This window comes from Protopterus annectens, chromosome 7.part1, assembly GCF_019279795.1.
Source record: "Protopterus annectens isolate FY-2018-M chromosome 7.part1, PAN1.0, whole genome shotgun sequence".
NCBI lineage: Eukaryota > Metazoa > Chordata > Ceratodontiformes > Protopteridae > Protopterus > Protopterus annectens.
In genome coordinates this window covers 344358171-344373921 of record NC_056740.1, presented here as the reverse complement: position 1 = coordinate 344373921, position 15751 = coordinate 344358171, and the positions used below count along the sequence as shown (strand labels likewise).

Genomic DNA, 15751 nt, shown 5'->3' with positions numbered 1-15751 from the left:
TGTGTGTGTGTGTGTGTGTGTGTGTGTGTGTGAGTGTGTGAGTGTGTGTGTGTACTGCAGTCTGAAACAGCTAATGCTGATATGAGCGAAAATTGTTTTCAATGGAGTTTTTTGCTGGGCCTTTTGTATGGGGTCATGTTGAAGCAGGGTAAGGGAATTTGCATTTACCCCTCTGCTGTTCTCATAAGTGATGCATATAATTAGCAGGGGTTGTTGGGGTCACAATCCCCCCATAGGGATACAGGGGAGCTTTCCCACCTGCACAAAAAAATTCTTATTTTTTGTTGTTTTTAGTCTAAAATGATCGTTCATTTATTGTTCACCATTCTGAGTGTTCACTGTTTGATGAGGCACTCATATATCTATATTTCTATATATTTTTGGGTGTAGGGCACTGGATCAAATGAGCAGTGTGTGATACCCAGTAAATCAATGTCAGAACATCAAAATCACCAGTATCAACACATGCTGTGCATGCTCCGGGGATTAACCCAGAGCGGGCTAAACCAACAGCAGGTGTTTTTGCATGGCTCAACCCTCCTTCTACCTCCCACACCTGCTAATTTTATATACTAACTCCAAGATTGTACAATACCCAGGGAAAGGAAATATTCCCCTACCCAGGGACTGTTGATTTTGCGTGCCTGTCAACCATTTGCCTTTGTCGACCAAATGGTGTCGGTCTACTGGGTGTCAGGGAACCATCTGTTTGATCTAATGTCCTACACCCATATTTTATATCTGTATATCTATAGCTAATATGCATATGCATATATATATATATATATATATATATATATATATATATATATATATATATAGATGTACACACACACACACACACACACACACACACACACACACACACACACACACACACACACACACAGTGGATAAAAAAGTGTACACACCCCTGTTAAAATACCAGGTTTTTGTGATGTGAAAAAAATGAGACCATAATAAATCATTTCAAAACTTTTCCCACCTTTAATATGACCTATAACCTGTAAATTTAATTGAAAAATAAATAATTTATTTATCTGCAATTTGATTACCGGAGAAGTCCATTGGGTCGAATTGACCCATTTTCAGTGGAGGCCCGGGGAGAAAAGCTCCAGGATGCATTATACAATTTAGATACAAATGATAGTTAATATTAAAGATCTTATGTAGAATAGTTACTCATAAATGCATTCAATATCATGCATAGTTAACAAATTCATTAAGCTTGAAGGTAGGATCACATAGTTTATTTTGAGGAAAACAGATATGGGTTAGGTGTGGAAACAGTTTACATATACACCTTTTAAGAAAATGTAAATACGCTTTACATACACACATCAACAGTAGAATGCTATTTACAATAGTAGAATGCTATTTACAATATACAAATCTGTTAAGGGAAAAAATAAAAATGTGCAATAAGCTTTTTGCATAAGTGTGCACACCCTTAAACTAATACTTTGTTGAAGTACCCTTTGATTTAATTACAGCATTCAGTCTTCTTGGGTAGGAGTCTATCAGTTTAGCACATTTTGACTTGGTAATATTTGCCCACTCTTCTTTGCAAAAGCTCTCCAAATCTGTCCGATTGCGAGGGTATCTCTTGTGCACAGCCCTCTTCAAGTCACCCCACAGATTTTCTATTGGATTTAGATCTGGGTTCTGGCTTTTCCATTCCAAAACTTTAATTATCTTCTGGTGAAGCCATTCTTTTGTTGATTTGGATATATGCTTGGGGTCACTGTCATGTTGAAAGGTGAAATTCCTCTTCATCTTCATCTTTCTAGCAGACTCCTGAAGGTTTTGGGCCAAACGTGACTGGTATTTGGAACTGTTCATAATTCCTTCCACCTTGACTAAAGCCCCAGTTCCAGCTGAAGAAAATCAGCCCCAAAGCATGATACTGCCACCACCATGCTTCACCGTGGGATGGTGTTCTTTTGGTGATGCGAAGTGTTGTTTTTGCACCAAAAGTACCTTTTGGAATTGTGGCCAGAAAGTTCAACCTTGGTCTCATCAGACCATAACACATTCTCCCACATGCTTTTGGGAGACTTGTATTGTTTTGCAAGTTTTAGCTGGACCTGGATGTTCTTCTGTGTAAGAAAAGGCTTCCATCGTGCAACCCTACCCCATAGTCCAGACATATGGAGAATACAGGAGATTGTTGTCACATTTAGTACACAACCAGTACTTGCCAGAAATTCCTGCAGCTCCTTCAGTGTTGCTGTAGGTCTCTTGGCAGCCTCCCTGACTAGTTTTCATCTTGTCTTTTCATCAATTTTCGAGGGACACCCAGTTCTTTGCAATGTCATTGTTGTCCTATATTTTCTCCACTTTTTGATGACCGTCTTCAGTGTGTTCCATGGTATATCCAATGCTGTGGAAATTTTTTTGTACCCTTCTCCTGACTGATACATTTCAACAGTGGGATCCCTTTGTTGCTTTCTGTGAACCATGGCTTTTGCTGTAGCAGGCAACTCAGTAAATGTCAGGAAAATCCTACTAAGACAGCTGAACTATATTTGGGTTAATCAGTGTCTCTTTAATTGATGGCAGGTGTGTACCCAAAAAGACTGAATGCTGTAATTAAATCAAAAGGTGCTTCATCAAAGTATTAGTTTAAGAGTGTGCACACTTATGCAACCAGCTTATTATACTTTTTTATTTTTTATATTTTTCCCCTAACAGATTTATTTGTTTTTCAATTGAATTGTACAGGTTATAGGTCACATTAAAGGTGGGAAAAGTTTTAAATGATTTATTGTGGTCTAATTTTTTTATATCACAAAAAACTGGCATTTTAACAGGGGTGTGTACACTTTTTATATCTACTGTATGTATTTATAGGCATCACTGCCTTGGAGGATGGGGCATAGTAGGGAATAAATAATTGGCTTTGAGCCTTCCTATCTCTAGAAGGTAAATTATTTCCTTATAATATCCACTCTGCCATACATTCTTTCAGTTAGAAAACATTTATTTTTTAAGATTTTTATTGTAATTTTGTTTTTAAAGGTTAACTATGTTTCTTTGTTGTTGTTGTTGAGTCTTACGGCTTTTCCCGGTAAGGGGTCGCAACATTGGAACTCGGGTCCGCTAATGATTGGTAGTTGAATTTTACGTGCCGAGATACCAGCCCTGTTGCACAACCTTCAACGAAGGTATGCCCAATCGCGCATGTCTCCACGCAGAAGACGCTCTAGCTGAGAATCAAACCGAACAGCGTCTTACTGTGAGGCGACAACGCTACCGCAGCACCATCACTGCGGGTTAACTATGTTTCTTTGTCTGTTTCCTTATTTATTTATAGTGGATTATTTAGCATAGCACATGTTTTGAAATTTGATTTCCTCGCCCTCCATTTGCCAACTATTTGACTTTGAGCATATCACCTATGCTGCCAGGCTGAGTTTAGGTCCATGTGGATCAGTATTTTGTCTGGTAGATACTAGTGAATATGGGTATTTGATTTCAGATTTGCATATGTGGGTGGGTGTTTGTGTATGGCTGTTTGTATGTTTGTGTATGTATTTGTGAGTTTATTTGTGTCTGTATGCTGAGACAAAACAGCTGTTTTCATGTGTCAACAATACTGTTTATTGCATTATAAATGCTGTGTATATACGGTATACTATGTAAAGAGTCTTGTAGCAGCATGTATATGTTGTATAATATTGTAATTCTTCATTCAAATTCCCTAACGGGAGGAAGTTTGTGATGGTAGAAACATTTGCTTCTCAGAGAAGAGGGATAGGAATTTCAGTCTTAGAGTAGAGGCTCTAGGCGGGCCATGACCAGAGAAAGCTGTGTGGCTATATCCTACCAAAGAAGAAATGACAAGAAAACTACTTATGGATGGAGTTATAGCAGATGGGTTTAAATGTTGAAGGAAGACTACTCTGTTCCTGTTAAGAGACTTTGGTGTAAAACAGAACTGTGAATTTGTAACTTCTAAATTCTGAACTGTGAGTTACTTAAAGCTGTATTGTGCAAAAGTGTATTTATTTTAAATTAATTTTGGAAAATTAGCTTTAATTTTGCATTCCAGTAAAAATATACAACACTTAAACCGAATAAAGTATCACCAGCAAGTTATACCCACTGTACTGGTTATGTATGTGATTATATCATCTCTAGTAAAAAAAAAAAACACACACACAAATAAAAAACATGAAAACAACAAACACAAAAGAGCAAATCATAATAACCACAAACCCTTTAAACAAGCAAACATAAAAATGCCAAAATAAATAGTCCCTGCCCACAGTATAATTAAACTGCAGGGAAGCAACCTCTCCCCTCATGCACACCCCTCACTTGACTTAAATGTAACAACTCCATGGTGGCACCTTCTCAGACAAGGGAAAAATCACCCTGAAACACTAATCACTTCTGTCATACACAGAAAACCACAATGGCAATGATTCTCCACAATAGTTACTTTGTAAACTAAACACTAAAACCTACCATAATAATAGGCATCTGCCCACAGCAGTCAGCACATACAATTAAAAAACAAGTAGGATTGCAGTGCTCAGTACCACTTACTGAAACAACTGACATTTTTCCCAGTGGCACATTCAACTATTCACACTTACATGCATTCAGCCTCCCTGCAAACTATTCACTTATCTGAGGATCCTATATTCTGTATACCTATATATATATATATATATATATATATATATATATATATATATATATATATATATATATATATATGGGTCTAAACAGGCGCACTCTTTTTCGCAAAAGTGCATTTTTTCAAGAACACAGACCTCAGGGCAATTATGGATTTTAGCAGCCTAAACTATTTTGTAAAGAAGGTCCCATTGAGAATGGTGATGGTGTCAATAGTTTTGCTGTGTCTGTAGGAGAATGACAAGACACATTCCATAAATCTCCAGGACACCTACATCCACATAAAATTTGCAAAGAGTCCAGGAGGTTCCTGCATTTTTAAATAGGAGCCAATCACTTCCATTTCAGAAATTTTCTCTTTAGTCTTGTCACATCCGCCCCCCACTCCCAGATATTCATCAAGTGCATGGCAGTGGCTATAGTTCATCTGCGCCTAAAAGAGATCCTTGTTTTTCCCTACCTGGACAATCTATTTTTAGACATATCCATAAACTATCAGAAATCACAGCTTCAACTTTCTCAACAAATTCCCTTTATTGGAAGTCTCCTAGGCACAAGTTTCTTGCTGAGTATCTTTCACCCAGGAAAAGCTTCTCTATGTTCAGCATTTTGAACAAATCGTTTATCACCAGCAAATCCTTCTGTGTTGCTGAGATCAAGAATTCTACGTCTCAAAGTGGTAGCAATTGCAGTGGTCCTCTATGCCACATACCACATGATGCTCCTTCAGTGGATGTTTTCCATACAATGGTCCCAACTGATGGATCCTCCATCAGCCACAGTTTGTATATCTCCCAGTCATGCAGAACTCACTTGAAGTGATGACTGACTTTACCTTTCTTTCAGATGGGAAAACCATTCTGTCCTCCCCACCAGCAGTCATATTCATAGACCCCTTCCTTTTGGGTGGGGTCATTTCGAAGGGAGGATGATCCAAGGTTTGTGAAATTAGTGAAAGGTCATTCTTCACATCAACATCCCAGAGAAGAAAGCAGTCCTTATAGATATGCAGGAGTTTCAGGACCTCTTACCTTCAGGAGTGATAGCTATTCAGGCAGACAATGACACTGGTATGGTACATCAACAAACAGGAGGGAACCAGATTTTACCCACTTTGCCAAGAAGTCATGAGAGTGTGGCAATGGACTTTAGATTCAGGTCACTTTCTAGTAGCAATGCACATTCTGGGAAAATTCATCTGGCTGGCAGACAAATTCAGCAGATCCAACCTATTACCTCATGAGGGGTCCATCAACCAGGCAGTGGCTCAAGAAATTTTCAGTCTATGGGGGTCTGCCATGCTGTGACTTGTTCATCTCTCCCTCCAGCACCAAGTGCAGATGCTACATTGTCCTAGTTCCTCTACTACGACAATCAACCAGCAATATTCTAGTATGGTAGTGACTGCTGTCCCAGTCTTCTATTCATCTTGCCTCCTCTACCCCTTATAACCAAAGTTCCTTTAGCAGATGTCTACCTGCAAATCACAAGTGATCTTCATTGCTCCTTTCTGGCCAAGACAGATCTGGTCTCCCCTTCTAAAGCCTCACCTGAAGAACTCCCCTTGACTTCTAGTTCTGTCTCTGGATCTATTCTCACACCTCTTTGGTCAGCCTCATCTGGACCTTTACAACCTCAAGTTAACTGCATGGTTTCTCCCATTTCCTTAATGGCCAAACATTCTTCCCATTCTGTAATCCAGATTCTTTCTGCTTCTCAGTTGAAGTCCACTCAAAAGAATTACAAGAGAAAATGGAAAAGATTCTCTGTCTTGACCTCTAACCAATGATTTAACCCATATTCTGTCTCTATAGCTGATGTCCTACATTTCCTGTCTTTTCTCTATGAGTCAGGCTGCAGGTACTCCACCATTAAAAGGTAATTGGACACTATTTTCAACTACATCCATGTTTTCAAAATAGTGCATTAGCCTCTTGGATGAAAACAATCCAGTGTTATGCTAAGTACTTAACTTTTGTACATAACTGTTAAAGTGGAACATAAAAAAGTATAATTTTCAAATCTTGGTTATAGCTTTAAGAGAAATACATTTACCATGTTTTGATAAAAATTTTTTTTTAGGAAACATTATTTATCCCAAGGCATATGGGATTGTTTATCAATAGACTTGTCTACCAGACACTAGACTGATATCTATAGTGCTGACAAATACCTTCATGAAGTACTGGATGACAAATTAACTATCTAGTGCTGACAAATACATTCATGAAGTACTGAGTGACAAATGAACTACCATAGTCCTTTTCAGAAAAAAAGTAATTCTGTCCACAGCAGACTTCAGAACTGAACATGTTAGGAAAAGTGAAATCCCAAATTGCATCAGTGCCTGCCAGTAAATGTTGTCTGTAGCAGAAGAGATAACATATGTTGATGCAATTGGAGTCACTAAACTCATTGGCACCAAACAGAAATAATACAATAAAGGGACCCAAATAGGTTGTGGCAAATATGTTTTATTGCTCTTCTTAAAGGATAAAATTAAACACCAGTCATTCAGCATTATTATGTTAGAATACCAGTTATATAAATGGCTTTGTGGAATAAAAAGGTTTTAACAACATAAAACATTGGTGCAGTTTGCTGTTGGACTCGTTTTGCTGACTTTGGCTTGAAGGAGCCTACCTTTCATGCCTGGTGCCTGTTCCTTCTATTTTTTGTATTACGGAGTGTGCGGTGTCTTGAAACAGTTCCCAGTTATATAAATGAGACATAGGTTGTAACATATAGGAATGTATTAAACACAGGGCAAGGAATATGCATGGTCAGAAAGTCTTGTGACAGTTCAGGAAACCCTTTGTGATGCATTGTATCATGGGTTTATTTCAGAAAGATTTGCATTTTATGAGATAGAAAACAACCTAGGGTTATTCTGTGGTAATAAGAGATTTGCCCAAATTGTAGTTCTTTGACTGGAGGTAGGAGATGGAGGAGATCCTAGTGGAGTTGTGACTAGTGCACTTTATAGCAATGGGGAAGTAAGATAGACAAAAATCTTTCATCTACATATTCATCACTGAAACTACCTGCTAATAGTTTTTTAATCTTTAAACTGCCAAGGTTTCACAGATATCAAAACAACTATCAAACTACATTATTTAGTCATCTAGTTTGACAGTTGTCAAACCTCAACAATTGACAGTTGTCAAAATAGCTGTCAGACTTCAGTAGTTCAGTCCAAATAATAATGGAAAATGGACAGCTCCTTACAAAGTGAAATCACACTGTGTAACTATTCATACCACCTTCATAATCCTGTTTGCAGACTGTTGGAATATCTTGTAGGTTATTGATAGGATTACAGAGCTGCTAAAAAGATTAAAGAGATTCACAGTAACATGTGGTTAGTAAGGAGTCTGTGTGGTTCACTATTGTTTTTTTTTTAATCAGGCTTACTGCAGAATTAACAGCCCAATGTTTTGAAGGATTGAACAGCCACACTTCTGTATTAACAAATGCTGCGTTCTATGTATTTATGTGATTGTGTATGCGTAAGTGTGTATGTGCATGTGTGTGTATTCTCGGGGACTTCAACATTGACTGGAAAACTTGCTCTTCTCAATCCCCAGCAATCCATGTAAACCTCCAAGGATTTACCCAAACCATAACCACACCCACTAGGCAAAACAAATCACACGACAAAGCTAGTACCCTAGACTGGATACTCATCAATAACTCTCCACATCAGTATATGTCAGGTACTACACCTGATGATCTAAGTGATCACTGCCTCACATATATACTTAAACTAAAGGTTAATCACCATCATCAGCCCACATACAAAACTATAAGAAGTAATCAAAACTTTAACCCCCAAAAATTTAACAATGAACTAAAGTCTTGCAACTGGTCTGCCCTAAAAAGCCTTCCACTAGATGAAGCAGTTAGTTACTTCAACTCCAGATTTCTGACTATTCTCGACCTCCATGCTCCTAGCCACACTAGTAGAATCAAGGTCAATACTGCACCTTGGCTCACTAAAGAAACTAGGGCAAAAATTGCATTAAGAAATAAAGCATGGGTCACCTACAGAACTACTAAAACCCTACCTGACCAACTGTTATTTAGGCAACTAAGAAATGAAGCAAAAAAATCAGTAACCTCAGACAAAAAAGAATACTACCACTGCCTACAACAGGTTCAAAAAACTAAACCTCAGAAATTCTGGATGGGAGTAAAAAGACTACTCCACCCAGGACAAACCACCACCCCAAAACCATCTGTCGCTAATCAAAGCTCCCCCAAAGATATTGCCAACTCCTTTAACACCTTCTTCACCGAAACCATCCAAACTTTAGCTAACCAACTCTCACCCACTGGCTCCAATCCGAGCACTACCAATTCCAAAACTACAACTTCCTTTAGCCTTCAACCAGTTCCTACTCAACTCATCAAAACCCTACTTAGGAAACTAAGACCAACCACCCTGGCTGCTGACCTCCTCCCATCTGACTACTTACAAAAAGCTGCAGATGCAATTGCATACCCCATCTCCATCCTTATTAACCGATCCATATCGGAAGCCATAATCCCTGACATATGGAAAATCTCACACGTCATACCACTACACAAAGGGGGCAGTTCCACTGAACTGTCTAACTACAGGCCCATAGCAATCTTGTCTCCACTAGCTAAGATCATGGAGAAGTGTGTACATATTCAACTCATTAAATATCTCACACAAAACAAACTTTTATCCAACTCACAACATGGTTTTAGGCCCAATCACAGCACCACTACAGCCCTTCTCTCTTTCACAGACACTATAAATCAAAATCGTAACAACAACGTACTGTCCTCTGCTCTCTTCCTAGACCTGTCCAAGGCCTTTGACATGGTGGACCACAAAATGCTAATGAACTGCCTGGAGGCCAACAACTTAAATAAACTGACCCTCCAATGGTTTGAGTCCTACCTACAATGCAGGAAGCAGGCTGTACTGTGGGAGGGTAAACTCTCCTCACACCTCTCCATCAGACTAGGAGTACCCCAAGGCTCAATACTAGGTCCCCTTCTGTTCTCCATCTTTATAAATGAACTTAGCATAGCCATACCAGAGGCCACCTGCATTCAATATGTAGATGACTCTACCTTGATCTGCACTGCCTCCACCCCAGCCGAACTCACCAAAATAACACAAATCACCTTCAACAAGGTAGAAAACTGGCTGCTAAACCAATGCCTAATACTAAATCCCAATAAAACTAAACTACTTCTCTTTACCCCAACACACAGGACCACCTCACCCCTGTTCAATATAACAGCTAATAATTGTACCATCATCACCCCAGTTACCCAAACTAAACTATTGGGTGCCATGATCGACTGCAACCTCAGATTTGATGCACACATCAATCAAACGATAAAAACTACCAATATAAAACTTGACAGTCTGTTCAGGATCAAAGCATACCTCACCCCGCAAGCTAGAATAACAATTGCCTGCTCCCACCTCCTATCTACCCTTCTCTATGCCTCTCCTCTATTCTCCCACCTGAATAAAACCAATCTTAAAAAACTGTCTTCATGCTACAACCAAATCGCTAGATTTGCTACTGACTCACCCTACCGTGCCCACCACTGCCAGAACCTTAAACTCCTGGGCTGGTTGGAACTACCACACCTCCTACAGCTCAACCAACTCAAAGTTGCCCATAAAATCCTCCACCAACTGGACACCACCCCAGCCCTAAGAAACACAATCTGCCCCTACAATAACAGTCGCCCACTACGCTCATCCTCCAAACTTCTAGTACTTACAATCAAATCCAACCATGCTGCAGGTGACTCCCTCTTCACCAACTCTGTCGGTAAAAACTGGAACTCACTACCTACTGACATTACCAAAGAATCTTCTCCATCCATATTTAAAAATAAACTTATAAGTCACCTCAAGTCACACTGGATATGCCCCTGTACCAACCCAGACTAAGACTTCATACTTCCCTCCAACATACTCTGTTCAGCTACTCCCCCTCACATTAATTAATGAGATCCTTTATGACTAAACTACAACTATTGCTATCCTCGGCCTCCATGGTCAATAAGAAAAGCATGCCGCTGGACTAATGGAAGTATGTATATACTATGTCTACAAGCAAATTGTATTGTAACCACAATTTAGTGGATTGTCTGTTTTGTCATATCTATGTACTATGTCTACAATCTTCTTCTATGTAACCTCTATTAGTTGAACATTTACTTGTAATGTCTATTTCTTATCCTAATCTGTATCTTTGGAGCTTTTCTCCCCGGGACTCCGCTGAAAATGGACATGTATCCAGCCGGACCATCCCGGTTAACAAATGTAAAATAAAATAAATAAATATATATATATATATATATATATATATATATATATATATACGGGCCCCATATAGATGATCAAAATCCTAAAAAGCCGACTTTCATATGGCCGAGACCATATGATCGACTTTTGGAATTTCGAACTCCTTTTAAAAAAAAAAAACACACAAAATAAAAACTTACTTACACATTGCTAGCAGGGGGCAAGCCCCCCTGCACCCCCTGCAATTTAAATATGCCCACTTCAAGATTGCACTACAGTGTGGAAAATGGAAATCTTCCCATTCTGCACTATATGGAGATGTTTGTCCGTTCTGAACGTTCAAAATTCCAAAAGTTTGTCATGTGGTGTCAACCATATGAAAGTCGTCTTTTTGGGCTTTATATATATATATATATATATATATATATATATATATATATATATATATATGTGTGTGTGTGTGTGTGTGTGTGTGTGTGTGTGTGTGTGTGTGTGTATGTGTGAACACTTATACTTTTTAATCTTTTGGAAAGTCAACAGTCTAGTATGCTGCTTCTACCAGACTCACATGTAGTCTCCTGCTTCTTGGTATTTTCCCTAGTTCTTAGAATGAGAAAATAGTGTTTATTTAAAAATGAAAATGGAATTATTTGGGGGAAATGTTTATATATTTTTCTCCTTTACTCAAACAAAATTCCTTCTATTTTATAAAAATACTGAAAAACTTACAACTCTTACTGAGACTATCCTGGATGACATTGTGTACTGCCTGTTTTGTTTATCTCTTCATAGTCCTCTTAACAACTTGGTTCCTTTTAAATGTTAACATTTCTCATGTAAAGCCCATATATATCAAAACTGAATGGAGAATAGTTTTTAAATGGTTAAAAAGCAACATAGATGTCATTTATCATGTTTGATGTTATGTATTTAGAATTTGGGTGGCCTAATGGTTAAGGTGTTTGCCTTACAAACACAAGGTGCAGGGTTTGAGTCTCACACGGGATAATTGGCTAAGCTTAAAATGGCTCACAAAGGCAGTTAGCTTAGTACTAATCTATAAACCTATAAACCTATAAACCATCATAGAGTACCATGTCTCTATGCTGCCGCATTCTGTTCTCGTGTGGAAAAAATGAAAACTTCTTAAATTATTTCACATATTTATTAATTTGACTATGATGCTTTTTCATGTTTAACTACAATATTTAACTACAAATATAACATTTTAGATGTTTTATGAAAAGTCATCATTTTACCACAACTTGTGTATGTTCTTGTGTTAGTACACTTTTCAGAGAATAACAGAAAGCAGTAAACTTTTAGAGATATTACACAAGCCAGTGATGCATGACATGATTTTCAACCTGTTTTTCCTACAGGCATATCCTGAAACTCCAAGAAAGGAATGGGTTAGAAGATGGCCTGGGCAGGTTGTGCTCTGTGTCTCTCAGATGTACTGGACCAGTGAAGTAACAGAAGCCATTCAAAGTGGGCCAGAGGTAGTACGATAATCTTATTCCAGTGTTTTGTTTTTTTTTGTGTCTGTTTTGGCTTTTCTCATCTTCCTCATTTTTTCTTACTCATCCAATGCCCTGTCTTGCTTATTTCTATTTTGGGCCAACAATGGAGGCAAGATTAGGGAGTCATGAGCTGTCATCCATGGCTGACTCGGCTTTCCATATTTGCTTTACTTTACCCTCTAGTCTTCTATTGGCCTGATGGCATACTACCTAAACAGGCCTCCTTTGTCATGGCAAAAGTAATTTTTCCATTCATCCAGACTGGCTACACTGTGAGCATACTGTTGGGTTGGTCATAGTGCGTCTTTTTACTGAATTTTCACTGAATTGCTGATGAACCGATTACTGTCTTGCAGCAAGTGTCACTGACAGAACAAGAGCTTGCTGCAGCCTCCACTGGTGATAGATGAACTGACATAGCCACTCACTCCCATCCCTCCCTAGATGGCAACTTCAGCTAAGGAGCCATCATTGCTTTATCCGTTTGTAGCACAAAGCCCTGTACTAATTATTGTAGTCTACAGTAAAGTTGTTGAATCTGTGTTGCTTAGACAAATGCAACCAGTAAGAAATCACATATCAGCTGCAAATACATCTGATGCCACAACTGTTGGAACAAAGATCCCTATGCAGGAGGCTGTGACCCTTGCCCCCTCTGCTTAATGTGATCAAGTCAAAGGTTATTTCACCTCTAAGAGAAAGCTGCTTTCCTGTGCTAGCTGTGGGCCATGTTTTACTGTCATCTGTACTTCATATAGGCTGCATTCATCCAAATAACATACTCCTATAGTTTTATTTTGAAAACAAACTGAGACACAATTACATAGTGCTTCTAAATGCAGCTTTGTTATCTGTATTAAATAATGACTTGGGGGATTCTTAAAAGTATCACATGATTTTGCACATCCAAAAAAACACTCTACTGAGATCTAAAAAGCATCATGCAAATAACACACACACACACACACACACACACACACACACACACACACACACACACACACTTGGAATAATTCAGTCTATTTCTTAGTGAGATAATCTGAGAATGAGTTGAGAGGAAATCACTTCATCTTCAAGTTCGCAGTTTTTATGTGCATCTCCATATCAACTTTGCTATATAAAAAAAAAATCTTCCTAGTCTCCACCATGAATTTTGTTTTGCTGGTTCTGCTTTGTTTTTAATTAATAATTTAGTTGTCATTATCTTGTATAAGTTTCCAAGTAATTGTGATTATTTATTTATTTATTTACATTTGGTTACTGGCAAAGTCCGACTGGGTGAAAAAAACATTTTCAGCGGAGGCCTGGGGAGAAAAGCTCCACATGTATCTTAAAAGTAAATAAATACATACTATTACTGAAATTATACAATAATCAATAACATTTTTCAGACAATCTACATATTGCAAAAGACAAGTTAAGACGAAGTACAAATTAGCATAGATCCAGCAGGTACAGGTTTTTTAAAGTAACAATTCAGTTAAATATAGCAATATTAAGAAAGTTTAAATATAGCTATTAGAAAGAGCTAGGCTAGCAAGAACAAGCAATTCTACAGCCACTTAGCCTAGACTTGTACAGGTACAAAGCCACGAGTAATTAAGGAAGCTTTTAGGGAATTTTTAAACTGATGGGCATTGGTAGTTTAAACAAGTATTACATTTAAATTTTGTTTTGATGACATTCTTTATTATATTTTTCACAGCAACCAGATACATGATACTGAATACAAGAGTCATCCATGGACATAATACACTTATTTAACATGGATCAAGCAGTTCTTTAAGCATAATGCTCCTTGTGATAGAAACATGTAATCTTCCATGCTTTCCAGTGTGTTGTTAGCACCTCCTGTCAAAATCTTGTGACTAAACAAGAAACACAAAAAGTGAAAGTAATAAAGAAAAACAAGCTGTTTTTCTGTCTTCTAGACTGATTATTATAATGTTCATATTTCTGACAGTTTTCTTAATCTAGATTATGCCCTTTCTACACAATGTCCATGTCTGTATCCCCACATTTCTTGTTGTTTTAAAATCATCATGAGTTCCACTTTGATAGGTATCCTACCTCTTGGTTGTGTAAGCCCTTCTTGAGTCTCTAAGTAGAACATAGTATTTTTGGAAAAGCACTTGTTGAAATATATTTTTTATGGATTATTTCCCCAACTATATTCTCACATTGTTTTGTAATAGAAGTGGCATGCTCTTTGCCCCTGTCCCCTTTTCTTGTAAGGCCTGGCCTTCCCATAAAAGGTGCCATGCAATGGGAACCCATATTTTGGCTGCAGAGTCTGAAAAGATGTTATTCCTCCCTTGCTTAGGAACCAGGCCCAAAGACCTAACTTGTTTCCACAGTCCATTCTTGCTTGCCACCTATACCACAGACTGCTGTTGATCTATCTATAAAGATCATTTTTAAAAGTGTCCTTCACCTAAGAGCACTAAGAAGACATATCTTTCCTCTTTCAGGTTTAAATTTTATATTGGAGATGATACTCCCTTTGAACCAACAGGTTCAGCAGAGTTGATTTATCTTTCATGGAAGGCATTTTCTTTTGTTTCTGTTACTTTTTGCAGAATAATTTTGGCTACATACTGTCATGTGCAGACCACCTTACTTAGTGCTCTGTAATGAAAGGCTGTCACTACAAAAAAGCAACAAGATACCGTTCCAAACACCTATAGCTGTACCAATATCTATACACAGGCACACACAAACACGCGTGTGAGTGCATGTGCATGTGTGTTTTGTGTGTGTGTGTGTGTGTGTGTGTGTGTGTGTGTGTGTGTGTGTGTGTGTGTGTGTGTGTGTCTGTGTGTGTATATTCCCACAAAAACAAAGCCAGACTTAGTCAATTGAATCAAACTCACTTTATTAAGAAAAGAAGCCACGATGGTGCAGCGGCACAGTTGTTGCCTCACAGCAAGAGGTTCTCCCATTTGATTCTCGGCTGGAGCACCTTCTATGTGGAGTCTGCATGTCCTCCCCGCAGTCGAGTGGCATTCGAAAGACATGCGTAAATGGGCGTGCCTTCGTTGAAGGTTGGGTGTCGAGCTGGCACCTCGGCACCGTAATAATCTACTGCCAATCATTAGCGGACCAGAGTTCCGCTGTGGTGACCCCTAACCGGGAAAAGCCGAAAGAAGAACAACAACACAATAAGGGGTCATTAGTATTCAAAACTATGCACACCAGTCACTGTGCACATTATAAATTGAGCATATCTCAACAGACAGAAGTTCATTGTTCAAGTCATTTAGAGTGGCCGGCT

General features: G+C 38.4%; 1 protein-coding gene across 1 annotated transcript in view; it reads left to right on the top strand.

Annotated features, from left to right (window-relative positions):
• DNAH12 (dynein axonemal heavy chain 12) overlaps positions 1-15751 on the top strand; it is a 4520724-nt gene that overhangs the window by 1742675 nt on the left and 2762298 nt on the right. Inside the window, exon 20 of the mRNA XM_044078497.1 lies at positions 12337-12456. Coding sequence (XP_043934432.1) covers positions 12337-12456 — 120 coding nt within the window. The remainder of the gene's footprint in view (positions 1-12336; positions 12457-15751) is intronic.